Source organism: Littorina saxatilis, linkage group LG1 (genome assembly GCF_037325665.1).
Source record: "Littorina saxatilis isolate snail1 linkage group LG1, US_GU_Lsax_2.0, whole genome shotgun sequence".
Classification (NCBI taxonomy): Eukaryota; Metazoa; Mollusca; class Gastropoda; order Littorinimorpha; family Littorinidae; genus Littorina; species Littorina saxatilis.
In genome coordinates, this window is record NC_090245.1 from 75352281 (window position 1) to 75370552 (window position 18272).

The window sequence follows — 18272 nt, forward strand, 5'->3', positions numbered from 1 at the left end:
CTCTACAATCCACAGGTGTTGCCCACACACACACACAAACACACACACACACAGAGAAGCCGTATATATATGTGTATTCTCAGAGTTTCGGGCTGCAATGGGGTCATCGTCAAAGATGATCTGGTGCCAACAGAGAAGTTCACTGGTGACTTCAAGTGGACGCTCATGGCTGACAGCAAATGCGTGAAGGCACCAGTGGCAAAGATCCAGATCGATACTCCATACTTCACCGGAGAAGTTGAGGCCGTCTGCCTGAAGAAGCCCTTGTACGATACAAGATACAAGATACAAGAAATTTTATTGTCCTCATCAATACAAGGAAATTTGGCATGTGTGTGGCAAGACATAATACACTGATACATAGACATAATACACTGATACATATTGATTGGGAACATTGGGGGTGCGAGACGTCCTGATGACCCTGATTTCGAATGGAGAATGGGCTCAGCTCAGCCTGCTGCTGAGGAGGAAGACCCACTGCCATTCCCGAATGAAGATATCAACGAACTGTTACGAGATGACAGAGCCACTGTGCATCGCTGCGACCAGCCGCAGGTTGTAAGCGCTGTGACGACCAGAGCCCAGGCGAAGAAGAACAAAACGACTACGCCGCTTAGGGCCACCAACAGTTCTGCAACTGCTGTCGTGGACAGGGATCGGCTGATTCAGCTACAGGAAGCTGATTCGACCTTAACAAAGTACATGAGTCGTCCTGTCAAGGAGATGACTAAGGGCGAAGGCACTGTGCACTTTGAGGTGAAGGCCAAGATCCTGTACAGAGTGTTCCAGCACGTGAGAGTCAATGGTGGGAAGCCATTACGTCAAGTTATGGTGCCGCAACCACTTTGGCGCCAGGTGATGGAGGTGGCCCACAACTCTATTATGGGAGGTCACCTGGGTGTCAAGAAGACATCGGACAGAATCCAGGCTGCGTTTTACTTGCCAGGACTGCATGCAGATGTGACTCGATTCTGCCGATCGTGCAACATTTGCCAGAAAACCATACCTCGAGGAAGGGTCCCGAAAGTGCCGTTGCAGAAGATGCCTTTGATCGACCGACCTTTCAAGAGGGTGGCCATTGACCTCATCGGCGAGATCAAACCGCCAAGTGAAGAGGGTCATCGTTGGGTACTGACCCTGGTAGACTATGCAACGAGGTACCCAGAAACCGTGCCTCTGAAGAAAATTGACACTGAGACTGTTGCCGAGGCACTTGTGGACATTTTCAGCAGAATTGGGGTTCCCGAAGAGATCCTCACAGACCTGGGGACACAGTTTGTCTCTGAATGCATGGAAGAGGTCAACAAGCTGCTGAGCATTCGTCACTTGACTACGACAGCCTATCACCCGATGTGCAATGGGCTGGTCGAAAAATTCAATGCGACGCTGAAGTCCACGCTTAAGAAACTATGCAGTGAGCAGCCAAGGCAGTGGCATCGCTACATCAATGCCTTGCTATTTGAATACAGGGAGGTGCCACAAGAGTCCACTGGATTCTCCCCGTTCGAGCTGATGTACGGGCGGACCGCGAGAGGCCCGATGCAAATACTAAAGGAATTGTGGACGAAAGATGTGGACACACCTGAAGTGAAGAACAGTTACCAGTACGTGTTTGAGTTGCGAGAGAAACTGGAGGAGATTCTCGAGATTGCTAGAGAAAACTTGAGAAAGTCTCAGGATAGAGGAAAGCACTACTACGACCGCAAAGCCGTAAACAGGAAGTTTACACCAGGTAACAAAGTGCTGATACTGCTTCTCACTGATCACAACAAACTACTGATGCAGTGGAAAGGCCCATACGAGGTTGAGGCCGTGGTAGGGATCAACGACTACAAGGTGAATGTCGGCAAGAAGTCCAAGATCTACCACGCTAACCTCCTGAAACTGTATGTGGAGAGACCTCCGGAACTGAGCAGTACAGGTCGCAGCAATTGTGGAAGAACCAGCCGAACTAGACGAGTTCGACGGTGAGGAACTACTGGAGTTGGGAGACCTCCACAAGAAAGAGGGAGTGGATGACGTCAAGCTAGGACCTGACCTGACAGAAGATCAGCAGAAGGAGCTGCATGATTTTATGGACGACTTCACCCATAGGTTCTGTGATGTTCCAGGCTCTACGTCCTTGGTCGAACATGAAGTCCACCTCACATCTGACGTTCCTGTTCGCTCAAAACCATACTCTATCCCGTTTCAGGCTCGGGAATCCTTGAAGAAGGACATCGACAACATGTTGAAGATGGGGGTCATCCGTGAATCATCATCCCCTTACTCATCTCCCGTTGTTGTTGTCAAGAAGAAAGACGGCACAAACAGGGTATGCATTGACTTCAGGAAAGTCAATAAGATCACCGTGTTTGACCCTGAACCAATGCCGACGGCAACTGATCTATTCCGACAGTTAACCGGCAGTAAGAGCTTCTGAAAGATCGATCTCAGCAAGGGATATTGGCAAATTCCTGTGCGCGAAGAGGACATACCAAAGACCGCCTTTGCAACTCCAGACGGAACGTATGGGTGCCTGCGGATGCTTTTTGGCATGGTGAACAGTGGTGCTACCCTGAAGAGGGGAATGCAAAAAATGCTCAAAGGAATGAAGAATGTTGTGTACTACTGGGATGATCTGCTAGTCCACACGGAGACCTTTGCGGAGCATCTGGAGACTTTGAGGGAACTGTTTTCCCGCCTGACAAAAGCTAATCTGACCGTGAGACCCAGCAAGTGCATTTTGTGGACCGACAACGTTGACTTCATAGGTCAAAGGTGGATGCAGCGCCTATAGGCTGTTGATCTACTGGCCGATGTGAATGCGTGATATATTGTGTAAAAAATTTCATCTCACACGGTAGGTAACATGCGCCTTGAGTCGCCTTGTGTGGTGAGATATGTGCGCGATATAAATCCTCGTAAATAAATAAAATAAATTAAAAAAATTCACTGAAGGAAGGTCAAAAGGGGCTTTTGTTGGAAAACGTCCCCAAGATCCTCAATGCGCCACGTCCTGAAACCAAGAAGCAGGTGCGATCCTTCCTTGGATTGGCTGGGTACTACAGAGAGTTCATTCCAAACTTCGCCGCCATAACGGCGCCTTTGTCGGACATGACCCGAAAAGAATGCCCCAACCGAATACTCTGGGGACCAGCTCAGGAGTAGGCATACCAGACCGTGCGCGATCTGATGTCACGAGACCCGGTGCTACGCCTTCCTGATACTGCCAAAGAGTTCATCTTGCGTACAGACGCATCGGACGAAGGGATCGGCACCATGCTGATGCAAGAGCATGGAGGTAAACCGTTTCCGGTCAGCTATGCCAGCAAGAAGCTGTCAGGAGCCGAGAAGAACTACTCGACCATGGAGAAAGAGTGTTTAGCCATCGTGTGGGGAATCAAGAAATTTGAACTCTACCTCCAAGGGGTGAAATTCGTGCTTCAGACTGATCACAAACTCCTCACCTACCTGAACTCTGCAAAGCTTGTAAATAATCGTATCATGGGGTGGGTGATGTACTTGCAGAACTTTGATATGCGAGTGGAATCACTTAAGGGTTCAGACAATGTTGGAGCGGATTTTCTCAGCCGAGTATGTGAGTAAAACTGTGTGGCATTCTCCAACAGACAAATGTACATAAGTGGATTTTAATCTTTAATGTATCTATATATATATATATATATACGACTTGTGTGTGTGTGTGTGTGTGTGTGTGTGTGTGTGTGTGTGTGTGTGTGTGTGTGTGTGTGTGTGTGTGTGTGTGTGTGTCCGCGATGCACGCCCAAGGTTCTCGATGGATCTGTTTCAAATTTGGTGGCCATATTCAGGTACACCCCGGATACAACCTGGTCGATGAGATATTTCAACACGTGCTCTCAGCGCGCAGCGCTGAACCGATTTTGGTTTTTCTGTTCATCTTCCCAGATCCATTCCCACTAACTCTTCCTTATCTTCTCCAGTGTTTTGCGTTTATCTCCCTTCCTTCGTGTGGCGTCAATCCATATTCCCGTTTCTATTTTTAGAAGGTCACTGTCGACAACGCTCAATCCATATTCCCGTTATACTATTTTTAGAAGCTCACTGTCCCGGCAAAGCCGGGTATTACTCTTCCTTATCTTCTCCAGTGTTTTGCGCGTTTATCTCCCTTCCTTCGTGCGGTGCGCCGGCAAAGCCGGGTCGGCGGCTCGACTTCTTCCCGGCGAAGCCGTATCCGGCGAAGCGGGTATTCATCTAAACTACTCACAAAAAGTTAGGGAACACCCTTCATTTTCATGTGTTTTTGCATAGGGTGGTTCCAAGAGGGTTTTGGCGTACGGGAGATTGCCAGAAGGCGTCTGGTGTCCCCCTCCGTCATCACAAGACTCCAAAACCCTCTTGGAACCACCCCATGGCTCTTCCTCTGTCCAGCAGGCTTAACTTCTGTCGTCCGACCATCGTGATGTTGTGCCCTGGTCCGCCCAGGCCCTGGCTTTTATTGAGTAACCAGTGACCAGTGTTCACAGTCAAAGCATCAAGCTTCCACGTGCAGTGCATCATTTTGTCAGAAACACGCTATAGAAAAAATGGTGAGTCAGCATAAAACGGTAACATTTTCAAACTTTTCACCAATTTTCAACGCTCAGCCACTGACGCCCGAGTAGCACGTGCAGCACACCAAGCCTGTACAACAAAGGCATGAGTCCACTCTGTGCGTGTGTGTAAGATCAGCGTTGTAGCTTGCAAAGTTTTGACAATAGCATCGATTTGCAAAAACACATGAAAATGAAGGGTGTTCCCTAACTTTTTGTGAGTAGTTTAGTATCTATATATACATACGACTTGTGTCTGTCTGTGTGTGTGTGTGTGTGTGTGTGTGTTCGCTATGCCAAGCCAAAGTTCTCGATGGATCTGCTTCAAATTTGGTGGGCATATTCAGGTAGACCCCGGACACAACCTGGTCGATGAGAATTTTCAACACGTGCTCTCAGCGCGCAGCGTTGAACCGATTTTGGTTTTTCTGTTCATCTTCCCAGATCCATTCCCACTAACTTTTCCTTATCTTCTCCAGTGTTTTGCGTTTATCTCCCTTCTTTCGTGTGGCGTCAATCCATATTCCCGTTACTACGTTATTATTTTCACAATGTCACTGCACTGTCCAGAACGCTTTACTTGCACCCGTAAGTTGTCCTCACTGTAAAAGTGCAAAGGTCGAATCAATTTATAGCCACGCGAAAAATACACTGTCATCTATCTCTATATATTTATAGATATAGATATATATATATATATACGACTTGTGTCTGTCTGTCTGTCTGTCTCTGTGTGTGTGTGCGCGATGCACGGCCAAAGTTCTCGATGGATCTGCTTCAAATTTGGTGGGCATATTCAGGTACACCCGGGACAGGACACAACCTGGTCGATATTTCAACACGTGCTCTCAGCGCGCAGCGCTGAACCGATTTTGGTTCCACCTCAGCTACCCGGGCCCCCATACCGACACACCAAAGCCGCTAGACCACATCACAACGCCAAAGTTCTCGGTGGATCTTTTTCAAATTTGGACACCGTATTCAGCTACACCCCGGACACAATATCATCGATGAGATATTTCAACACGTGCTCTCAGCGCGCAGCGCTGAACCGATTTTGGTTTTTCTGTTCATTTCACCATTCCCAGTAACTCTTCCTTATCTTCTCCAGTGTTTTGCGTTTATCTCCCTTCCTTCGTGTGGCTTCAATCCATATTCCCGTTTCTACGTTACTATTTTTAGAATGTCACTGCGCTGTCCAGAACGCTTCCCTTGCACCCGTAAGTTGTTCTTACTGTCAAAGTGAAAAGGTCGAATCAATTTATAGCCACGCGAAAAATACACTGTCACCTATCTCTATATATTTATAGATATAGATATACATCTATATATATATACGACTTGTGTCTGTGTGTCTGTGTGTCTGTGTGTTTGTGTATTTGTGTATTCGCCATGCACGGCCAAAGTTCTCGATGGATCTGCTTCAAATTTGGTGGGCTTATTCAGAGAGACCCCGGACACAACCTCATCGATGAGATATTTCAACACGTGCTCTCAGCGCGCAGCGCTGAACCGATTTTGGTTCCACCTCAGCTATTTTGGTTCCACCTCAGCTACCCGGGCCCCCATACCGACACACCATAGCCGCTACACCACATCACAACGCCAAAGTTCTCGGTGGATCTTTTTCAAATTTGGACACCGTATTCAGCTACACCCCGGACACAATATCATCGATGAGATATTTCAACACGTGCTCTCAGCGCGCAGCGCTGAACTGATTTTGGTTTTTGTGTTCATTTCACCATTATAAGTAACTCTTCCTTATCTTCTCCAGTGTTTGGCGTTTATCTCCCTTCCTTCGTGTGGCTTTCCCGTTCAGTTGTAAGTTACTACTATTTTTAGAATGTCACTGCGCTGTCCACTGCGCTGTCCACAACGCTTCCCTTGCACCCGTAAGTTGTTCTTACTGTCAAAGTGAAAAGGTCGAATCAATTTATAGCCACGCGAAAAATACACTCTCACCTATCTCTCTATATTTATAGATACAGATATGCATATATATATACGGCTTCTCTGTGTGTGTGTGTGTGTTTGTGTGTGTGTGTGGGCAAAAACCTGTGTATTGTAGAGTTCTGTTTGTGATGTGGTCTAGCGGCTTTTGTCTGTCTGTATGTACTGGCATGTGAGAAGCCACAGCAGATAATATAGGGCTAAGAAATAAGCTCTAAAATTCTCAATCCCGTTTGACAGGACTTCGCCTTCAAAGGTGATTGTGGTGAACCGCCACGCTGTCTGTCTCTGTCTCGCGCCGTTCACCCCAAATTCCCGTTTCTGAGTAACTATTTTTAGAATGTCACTACGCTGTCCAGAACGCTTCCCTTGCACCCGTAAGTTGTTCTTACTGTCAAAGTGAAAAGGTCGAATCAATTTATAGCCACGCGAAAAATACACTCTCACCTATCTCTATATATTTATAGATATAGATATACATATATTATATATATATATATACGGCTTCTCTGTGTGTGTGTTTGTGTGTGTGTGTGTGGGCAAAAACCTGTGGATTGTAGAGTTCTGTTTGTGATGGGGTCTAGCGGCTTTTGTCTGTCTGTATGTTCTGGCATTTGAGAAGCCACAACAGATAATATAGGGCTAAGAAATAAGCTCTAAAATTCTCAATCCCGTTTGACAGGACTTCGCCTGCAGAGGTGATTGTGATGAACCGCCACGCTGTCTGTCTCTGTCTCGCGATTCACCCCGGCGAAGCCGGGTATTCCTCTAGTATATATATATACGGCTTCTGTGTGTGTGTGTGTGTGTGTGTGTTTGTGTGTGTGTGTGTGTGTGTGAGTGTAAGCAACACCTGTCTGTGGATTATAGAGTTCTGTTTGTGATGGGGTCTAGCGGCTTTTGTCTGTCTGTATGTTCTGGCATTTGAGAAGCCACAACAGATAATATAGGGCTAAGAAATAAGCTCTAAAATTCTCAATCCCGTTTGACAGGACTTCGCCTTCAAAGGTGACTGTGGTGAACCGCCACGCTGTCTGTCTCTGTCTCGCGATTCACCCCGGCATTCATCTAGTCTTATATATATATATATATACGACTTGTGTGTGTGTGTGTGTGTGTGTGTGTGTGTGTGTGTGTGTGTGTGTGTGTGTCCGCGATGCACGGCCAAAGTTCTCGATGGATCTCTTTCAAATTTGGTGGCCATATTCAGGTACACCCCGGACACAACCTGGTCGATGAGATATTTTAACACGTGCTCTCAGCGCGCAGCGCTGAACCGATTTTGGTTTTTCTCTGGATCCATTCCCAGTAACTCTTCCTTATCTTCTCCAGTGTCAGTTTTGCGTTTATCTCCCTTCCTTCGTGTGGCGTCAATCCATATTCCCGTTTCTATTTTTAGAAGGTCACTGTCGACAACGCTCAATCCATATTCCCGTTATACTATTTTTAGAAGGTCACTGTCACTGTCACTTACTCTTCCTTATCTTCTCCAGTGTTTTGCGCGGTTATCTCCCTTTCCTCGTGCGGTGCGCCGGCAAAGCCGGCGTACACCCGGCAAAGCCGCGCCGGGTCCCCGGCACAGCCGGATATTCGGCTCGACTTCTTCCAGGCGAAGCCGTACCCGGCGAAGCGGGTATTCATCTAGTACATAATATGTGTACAGGTAGCGTTTCAATGATTGAAAGAAATTAGGTAAATTTCTTCTTGTGTTGGGGGTAATGTTAGGAAACGCTGCCGTTGCTGAACTTTGGTTCAGTTTTGTGTGTTGCATGTAGTTGACTTATTTGTACTTTGTGGGAAAGTACCGATATTATATTTTGTAAACACAATATTTATATTTGGACGAGAATGCAGGTGAACTTTCTAGTCCTGTCTAAACAAGTTGTTTACCACGTTGTTTTGAGTCGTGGGTTCGTGGCGTTCGCTCGGATTAAGTGCGTCGGTGCTTTTGATGTACGTCACAGAGAATGTCACTATTCTAGTCCATGGACGGTTCATATAATTTTAGTTGTATCATGTTTGGTCTGGAATATTCTCGAGATTGAGTATTTATTATATAGGCCATTGAGCGCGATTTGTATGTTAAAAGGCTTCTACTTTGAGTTCTGCTACGATGTGCAGTTGTTTGTATGGAATGCTAAATAAATCCTCGAACTCAATTTGACGAGTTTTTGTCTGCTGCTGTGAAGACGGGCCACGTAGAATAAAAGAACACAACTATACGACATTTGAGAACTTCGTCAATCTCAAGTGTCGTGTAACACACGCACACGCACAAACGTACACACACACGCACTGCACACACAACAATAAAATAAAAGCTGTGGCTCGAGTGTTATGATATCTATATATATATATATATATATATACGACTAGTGTCTGTCTGTCTGTCTGTTCGCGATGCACGGCCAAAGTTCTCGGTGGATCTTTTTCAAATTTGGACACCGTATTCAGCTACACCCCGGACACAACCTCATCGATGAGATATTTCAACACGTGCTCTCAGCGCGCAGCGCTGTACGCGCTGAACCGATTTTGTTTTTTTTTTTTTTTTTGGTCGGGAACCACTACCAGTAACTCTTCCTTATCTTCTCCAGTGTTTTCGGCCGCGATAATCTCCCTTCCTCCGTGTGGCGTCAATCCATATTCCCGTTACTACGTTACTATTTTTAGAAGGTCACTGCACGTTACTATTTTTAGAAGGTCTCCAGTGTTTTGCGCGTTTATCTCCTTTCCTTCGTGCGCCGGCAAAGCCGGCGTACACCCGGCAGAGCCAGGTCCCAGGCGCAGCCTGGTATTCGGCTCTACTTCTTCCCGGCGAAGCCGGTACCCGGCGAAGCGGGTAATCATCTAGTGATATGATATGTTGACAGACTGGTACTGAGGCTGTTGAGCCTTTGTCTGATCTTTTGATCAGTTGCTATCCTAGCCTAACTTTGAGCTAGGTAACCTACACGATCTTTTGACCGTGGCCTAAAACATAACCACGAGAAACAAACATTTCAGACTTTTTGGGGGGCACAAGCCCGAGTGTTTTGCCTTTGCTACATCCCTTCAAAACGCTGAGTTCACTCCAGTCTCTCAGTCACGCTTTTCGAATCCTGGACGATGTAACACGGATACTTGTCAGTATAGAACTTTCCACAATCAGTCAGACACATGTGGGATTCACAAAAACAGCACAACCACAAACAAACGGTCTACTAAAAAACAAAAACCACTATAAGAAAAGAATACAAGCTTCTAGGTCACATGCAAGACAAAGACCTACAGGTCTGATGAAAAAAAAGATAAAACCTGATAGACAGCATGCAGCATCAACACGGAGAAACACGAGAACAACCAAGGGGATACAAAGTGCACACACAGCAAGAAAAACCAAGGTAACAGCAGTCACAAACTGAGGAAGAACCACAAGGTTCAGATTGTGCTGTTGCTACTGCTGCTGTTGCTGAAGATGACGAGGAGGAGGAAAATAAGGAGACGGAGGAGGACGAGGAGGAACCGGAGGAGGACGACTCTTTGCCACCTTGAATTCCACAACAATTTCAAAAGCTTCAGGCATGGGAGGCAGCCGTCTGGTGGCATCGGCCCGGGTCCTGGATCAGGGTATGGCACTGAGCGAAACTCCAGATGCGCTGGCTAGCATCATTATACAGCCATCCGCCTCTCCTAATTTCTGGAGATGCAGGCCTTGTTTGGAGTGTCGGAGAAACACTGAAAATAAACTAGGAGACTGTGAGAGGAGGAGGAGGGGAAGAGAAGGAGGAAGACAACGACGGAGAAGCGGAGGAAGAGGTCGAGAACAAAGAAGGAGGAATTAAGAGACAGAGAACAAAGACAGATCGAGAGGGCAATGAGCTCGAAGAAGCAAACGAAGAAGAAGTAGAATACTTTTTTCGAGTTTTTTTTCAATGCTAGCAGTTAACTCTTTGTGTGTGTGCATTTAAGAAGCCCAACTATTTAACGCAACAAAATCGTTGCCCCGACCGGCATGTCCGACTCGTTTTACTCAGTCAGTCTCTCTCTCTTTCTCTCTGTTTCCGTCTCTCTTTCTCTCTCTCCCCCCCCCCTCTCTCTCTCTCTCTCCCTCTCTGTCTGTCTGAGTCTTGCTCTCTCTCTCTCTCTCTCTGAATTTATTTTGAGGATTGACATATACGGTAGGTGTCAGGTATAGCCATACTAAAGGCAAGCCAGACATGCTTGTAGGGATCAATGATTAAATTTAATACAGACCTACTGGTATGATTTTTTTTATAACAAACATGTAGACTAGATTTTGCTGCAAAAGATATATATATCTGAGAGAAAAAACTGTTTGAAACTCACTTGTTCCCTAGCTGTTATATACTTCTTCCTATAAGTTGCTGACTAAGGTTCACAGAAGATAACTATAAACTTCTTTTTGCTGCGAAAGATATTTGGGAATAAGAAGAGCGCATAAGAATTTGAAACTCACTTAATTGTTCAATGTCTTACTAAGCTGCAAGGAAACTCTCACTCGCTCTTGAGCTGTGTTCTAAGTGTGCACCTCCTTCTCTTCTGTTGCGTAAGATCATACAAATGGGGTGTCAGATAACTCCTATTGTTTATATTTTTTTTCATTTTTAGGGAGGTGATGAAGTTGCAACTGATGTGGTGTGCAATACATTAAAAGAAATACTGAAACTCAGCAAGTTTTACTCATAGTAAATATTAAGGGGCTTATTGTCCGTCAGGTCTTAATTGCCTATATTGGACATGAATTGGTTTATACGATTTGAGTTTTAACGCCCTCACGGCTTTTGATGTATGCGTGTTTTAGGTGGTATCAGCCATCTGCACTTATGGTAGAATGACCAAGATCTTTAACGTGCCATTGTGGTGACACGGGGGTGGGAGATGGATACCGTCTCTGGGTCTGCACATTAAAGTTGACCCGTGTCCGTCCCGGCCCGGATTCGAACCAGCGACCTTTCGATCACAAGTCCAGTGCTCTACCACCTGAGCTACCCGGGCTCTAATTGAAAGTTTAAGTATCACAGACACAGACACAGACACAGAGCATGCACACAAGACTGGCAGAAACAGACAGAGGGAGAGAAAAAAAGAGAGATGCAAGTGCAATTAGTTCAATGAAGAGAACTTTATTACCCATTCATATCATATACATTATGTTTTTAACATTTAGTAAGGAAAGTTACAAATATGCTTGCATAATCACATATCTATCAGCATATATTCTTCTGAGCACTCAACATTTACAAGTACATTCATACAGCAAACTTCTTCGTACTTGAATGAAGTAAACAATACAAATATTAAATAGCTCTGCATACACTGTACGTTTACTAGTCTCACTTATTTTGCACTGTACAAACATTATGCAACTGAGTTAAGCAACACATCTGCTACTATACATGTACATAACATAAATGCAACAAGCAATTTGTTCAACTATTCCAATATGTAAATTAATGAATTATATATAGTGCCTCAGCAGGCATGGGAATTAAAAATTGTAAAAAAGGCTGAACATTTGTAAGTAATAACAAAGTCGACGGCGCGAAGCACCTAGCCTTACTAGGGGGGTCCAGGGGCATGCCCCCCCCGGAATTTTTTTCTCTCCAAAGAACCCAAATAGTGCAATTTGGTGTCATCTTAGCTCCAAGTTTGCCATTTAATTAAGTTTTTAGAACCATTTTTGCCTCCCCCATTTTTTTTTTTTGGCGGAAACTTCTGCTTTTTCGGTGGAACAAAAAAAAAAAATTTAAAATTTGGCGGAAATTTGCCTTTCGGCGGACAATTCCCATGCCTGCTCAGACACAGCAACAAATTGTTCATGTTCTTTTATGAATGCTACTACATTGTAGAAGCATCCGTTTGCTGTATCACAAGTGTGTTAAAAAAAAAAAGAGTTAATAGTGAGTTAATTTCCCAAAATAACAAACTTGAAACAGTTAAGATATACTTGTCGTAATAGATGATTTTTAGAAATAACTCTGTCACTGCTACATCACCGTTCGGCAGAGTTATGCGGCTTGAAGCTCGGACAAATATTTCGACTTCTGCTTCCAGCCAACAGTGCAACACATGCTCAAAGTAAACAAATAAGAAGAGAGGAGAGAAATCGGTCCAAGCATTATGCGTAGTTCTTGGAGAAAGTGCAATTTTGATAGTTGATACTCTGTTCGCATACGTAACGTCAGTTTCTTCCCATTTGTGAAACGTGACATCACACGCCAGTTTCTAGCAAGAGGGCGTGTCTCAAACACTTGTACAGCAACCACGTGATGTTTGTCTGAGTAAAGCAAGGGTACTCACTCTTTCACAACCCATACAAACCCGACAAGAGTTATTTCCGGAAATCATCTATTCACATAAACTTTGGTGACTGTATAACATAATGCCACAGACTTTTTTTTTTTTAAATTGCTTACATTTCTTTGTTATGCGACCAGAAAGTATAACATGATGTAAGAGTAGTTTTAATGAAACAAGGGCATGGCAGAATTTCAATGTTGTTTACATCTAAAGTAACCAATCTCACACAAAGCACAACATCAAAATTACTGTAAATCCCTAAGGATGTGAGTAATTGCTATTTACAATAAGGTGCACTGTACATTCACTTACACGTGTTCATTTTAAAGCTGTATTAAATGCAAAATCTGCATTCCTTTAATACTTTTTATTGAAAAGCCTCAAAACTTTTTGTGTGACACAAATGTTTGTTGAAAATGGCTGTGCACTGTATGGCTAACAAAATGCCTGGTGTGGATGAAAATACTGGCACTGGCAATTGATGGCTGATTTTTGTCAAACTCCCCACATACATTGTATTCATTCAATAACTTTGATGTTCATGTCTGTTAACATATTGTTCTACAATGGCCATTCAAAGTCACACATGCAGTTTGCCCAGATTGGTAAACGCGTCAAACGTCACCAAAACACTTTTTTTTTTTTTTAATATTCGTTACTTTTACGTTTGTTTTCTTCTGATATAGCTTTCAGATTGATTTAAAAAGATCATGAAACAGATTTCAGAACAGTCAACAAAAATGTAACATGCAGGAAAAGACACATCCTCGAAACTAATCTAGTGCCATTTTTCATGTGTTGTTGAAATCAAATGATAATGAACACATAAACAGAAAGAATGGGGGCTTACATTTTACACATCATGTATAGAAGCTGGATGTGTCATGTTAGTACAGTATTGAGCTATATTTGCTTATCAAGTTGCATTGAATTTGTCTCTTTCGCTCAAGAAAGACAACAATTCTGTTACGAAGTACCTATTGTTTGTCTGTGCACCTTTTATGCAAATTCAAATTTGATATTGAACACATCAGGACACATATCACCCTAAGCTTATGCAGTTATTGTATTAAAGTAATACAAATGTTAAAAAAATCAAAGAAAGAAAAGAAGCAGCTAAAGGTGTCAAAGGAAAAAAGAGTAAAAAGTAAAACTATACAATACTGACCTCAATATTATTTTGTAAACATAAACAGACAAAATAACTCAAAACCTAGCCCTCATCACCAGAAAAAAACTATAAATTGAAACATTAATAAATGAAACTATGTACCTGAAAACATAAGAAAGAAAAAGAGAATAAAAAAAACCTCAAATCACAATAATAGAAACTCTAACAAGCAAAATGGCGTAAGGATGAAAATAAAAAAAGCATGAGTTAACCCCCAAAATAAAGAACAGAATCATGCTAGCACCAGCCCGTCATCACTCCACCAAGATGAGGAGTTTTATCGTGTAGGAGTCTAGATGCACTGGTCTGTCCTCCACCTTAACGTCACTAACAACAGGCTCGCACTTTATCTCCAAGCGAAACTCGGCCGGTTCCGCCAGTTTGTGCGTGAAATGCAGGGAACTGATCCCTTTGCGCTCGTGCATGGCAAAGACATCGCCCTGGTTGCCTCCGACGATGGTGTAACGAACGTTGTGCTTCAGTGCCGCCATCGCGGGAAGTACCTTGATGATTCGGACTTTGGGGCGTGTCTGCTTGTGCTTCAGTCGCAGAACAACGGTCTGGTTCTCGTATGTCATTGGAAGCTGTGGTGCTGTTGCAACTTCTGTTGTGTTGAAGGTTGTCTTCTTCTAGAAAAGCAAAAACCACACAGTATGAAATCAAACAAGATTCAATGACAAAAACAGACAAAAATCATGCTCTTGTAGACCATCATTTGACAAAAATAGACAGAGGTGAATTTGGCCTCATATTGAAACAGGCTTCTGGAGAAACACGCACAAGTTACACCTGAAATTACCTGCAGAAACCCAGTCACCCACTGCATGTTATAAATAAACCAGTGAGATGCAGGTTCGATGAATGCAACAACACAACTTTTAAAAACAAAAAAACAACAACAAAAACACATACACCTTGTTTTCTGTTCTCTTCTCTATGTTCTCTCTCTCTCTCTCTTTCTGTCTCTCTCTTTCTGTCTCTCTCTCTCTGTCTCTCTCTTTCTTTCTGTCTGTCTCTCTCTCTCCCTCCCTCTCTCTTTCTCTCTCTCTTTCTCTCTCTCTCTCTCTCTCTCTCTCTCTCTCTCTTTCTCTCTCACTCACTCACTCACTCACTCACTCACTCACTCACTCATTCATTCACTCTCTCTCTCTCTCTCTCTCTCTCTCTCTCTCTCTCTCTCATACATCCAAATAGAAAGGCAAAAAAAATCCCTCCTTGCCCCCTCAAATAAAAGAAGAAACTGTACCTCAAACTGGTACATTTTAATACAGTCGATGAGGAAAAACTTATCTCAGTGCAATCATGTACACAACAGACTTGAATCCTGTTCAGAGGCAAAGCCAGTGCAGTCGAACCAGTATCTCACAGGTTCGCATATTGGAAGGTAACAGCACGATATTTACGAATGGCAATGATGTCAGACCTTAGTAGTCCAACCCTGCCAGCAGCCCCATATGTAACCAGTAGGTGCAAGAAAACTCATTTAAGTGTAACCAAGTACACAAAACACTCAAATTCTGTTTGAAGAAAAATAGTCAAACAGGAGTAAGTTTGGGTTAAATACCCCTATACAAATCTGCTACGTTGCCAAACACAAAGGTTTGCAGAGCAGCTGCGGTGAAAAAGGGGACAAATCTGTCTCCCTGTCACACTAGCAACTACCTTAATCCCCCCCCCCCCCATACACACACAAACACACAGCTAAACTTGCCTTGTTGACATGCCAGTCATAGTAGCGATCAACACTGCGACGTGATCGCATCACAGCTCCCACAGACATGGACTTCTCCGCTACCAGGCGCTGCTGGTACAGGTTCAACACTTCATCCAGGTCTTCCTCCTCAATCTCCGTCTTCTCTGCTACGCTTCGCTTACTGCGGCCACTGTAAGGTCGGGAGAGTGGAAGGTCACCGAAATCGTGGTTGCAGTTGTAGCAGCCTTCACCGGGTGGCAGATCACCACTGGAGGGACCGGGCTCGTGAGGTAGCTGAACGCCTGGTGGGTACTGTGTGATGGACGGGTTGCTGGCCATGCAGTGCCTGCAATGGATACCAATAACACAGTCAGGAATACCAGGTATTGGAACACAGTGTGACAGAGAATACTAGACAGATTATTTGGTATGGTACACACACACACACCCACACACACTGTTGCATGCTTGTGATTATTTGCTTCAGCATAGCGATTTTTAGCCTTAGCAATTTCTGTTACAACGTAGCATGCTACGCTGAAAGCATCTTCTCGGGAAGATTATTTGTATTCAACGAGACTATTGGTTATATAAGAATCGTACATTTATTTTAATGTTATGTTTAAGTGGTCTGCTTGTCTTCATGTTTAGACTGAAATAATAAAGTGAATTTGATTTGATTTAATTTGAACAGTTGACAGCTCTACTAAACACACAGCAGAGCATCAGACACAGAATTCAGAGGCACACAAGTGAAGCCTTACCCTTGGCCCACAGGTACATAGCCAGATGGACAGCCACAGGTGAAACCGGAGCCCCCACCATCCGGTGAGCAGCCAAACAGGCAGGGGTTGCCACCACACGCATTTTGGTCTGAAAACATAAACAGTGTTGTCTTTCATTGGTCTGTATTTCAGGTTGCAAGAAAATAACAGTCATCAAATAAAGAGTTCAGATCTTTCTGTGGACATACCACTGAGCATTCATGTGTGTGTGTGTGTGTGTGTGTGTGTGTGTGTGTGCGTATGTTTGTAAGAGAAAGAGAGAAGCAAGACATTACACTGACCAATGCAAGAAAGCTGGTTGAGATCAAAGGAGAGTCCACCGTTGCACTGACAGTCATAGCTGCCTTGAGTGTTGATGCACAAAGCTAGACCGCACTGGTAGCCCTGAGAACACTCATTGTCATCTGAAATCACAAAAAGAACACTATTCACCTGTGAATCAATAGCAAATGACCGTTTTATTTGGTACTAAATCATAATCACTGAAAAAGTCTCAGACTTCGATTCTGAATTAAAAGACATTACTATGAACGTTTATCTGTGTTGTGTTATCATGTTACGGCTAAAAACATGGAGTTGTGGTTCATACCTACTTTTCAGTGCTGATTTTGACTAACAAAAACATATTCAGCTGAGGCCCTGACATTTACAGAAAATCGTGAATTCATGCACAAATCTCCTGTCTTATTATTCTGTGTTCATAGGCTGCAACTCTGATTACGGGGGATGTGTGATTAACCACTCAGCTATTGCTCCGTCATCGAATGTGTGAATGATAGTGCACAGGTCCTGTCTTACCAACGCAGCTTCCGAAGTGTTGATTGAAGCCTGGGAGACAGACACAGTTGTAGCTGCCCAGGGTGTTCTCGCAGTCACCCTCACACTTGCCATCCTCACACTCGTCTTGGTCTGCAACAAAGCACAATCTCTTTGTCCATTTGTCACTTCTCATTTATGAATTAATTCATTCTTGGTCTGTAACAAAGCACAATCTCTTTGTCCATTTGTCACTACCCATTTATGAATTAATTCATTCTTGGTCTGTAACAAAGCACAATCTCTTTGTCCATTTGTCACTACCCATTTATTAATTAATTCATTTATTGCAATCATAACTGTGCAAATGTATCTTCATATTGTGTTCATAAACATCTCTGCTTGCTATTGTTTCTCATGTTTTTGTGTGCAATGATTGTCTTATCATGGAGGTACATGTGCAGAGACTGTGAACAGATCGGAACGGCAGGGAAATAGCTCAGTCGGTAGCAGCGCTGGCTTCAAATCCAGTTGTTGCTATCGGCGTGGGTTCGGTGAGGGATTTATTTCCCAGAGTCAACTTTGTGCAGACTCTCCTCCTGTGTGGCATGCATGCCCACGATAAAGAGCCCAAGTTCACAGCAAAAGTCTCAGGGCTTGGAAACATGGATAGACGTATATGCAGGAAAAAGAAGAAATAAAATGGGTAGTGCTGTACTGTATGGCAGCTCGCTTTCCCCAGGGAGAAAGCAGCCCGGATTTCCATGAGGGTAACCTCACAGGAATATATGACATTGTATCTAACATCTGAGAAAGCAGGGTCTTATAAAGGGGGAAGTTTTAAATTGGGGGGTCTTTTAAAGGGGGTTTTCACCTGACTTACCAATACACCTGGTGCCCGCCTTGTCTCGCTTGTAGCCACGAGGACACACACACTCATAGCTTCCCTGGGTGTTGTGGCATGTACCCACTGGACCACAAAGTCCCGGTGTCTCTGCACACTCATCCATATCTGCACACAAAAGTTACAGCACAGTCAGCACGATAATCATCAT

At 44.0% G+C, this 18272-nt stretch overlaps 1 protein-coding gene across 1 annotated transcript in view; it reads right to left on the reverse strand.

Annotated features, from left to right (window-relative positions):
• Window positions 1-11619: 11619 nt before the first annotated feature.
• Window positions 11620-18272, reverse strand: part of LOC138979298 (fibrillin-2-like) — a 123062-nt gene continuing 116409 nt past the window's right edge. The window contains exons 61-66 of the mRNA XM_070352034.1: window positions 18101-18229; window positions 17260-17370; window positions 16743-16865; window positions 16441-16549; window positions 15695-16022; window positions 11620-14612 (exon numbers count right to left, since the gene is read on the reverse strand). Coding sequence (XP_070208135.1) covers window positions 14238-14612; window positions 15695-16022; window positions 16441-16549; window positions 16743-16865; window positions 17260-17370; window positions 18101-18229 — 1175 coding nt within the window. The 3' untranslated portion in view covers window positions 11620-14237. The remainder of the gene's footprint in view (window positions 14613-15694; window positions 16023-16440; window positions 16550-16742; window positions 16866-17259; window positions 17371-18100; window positions 18230-18272) is intronic.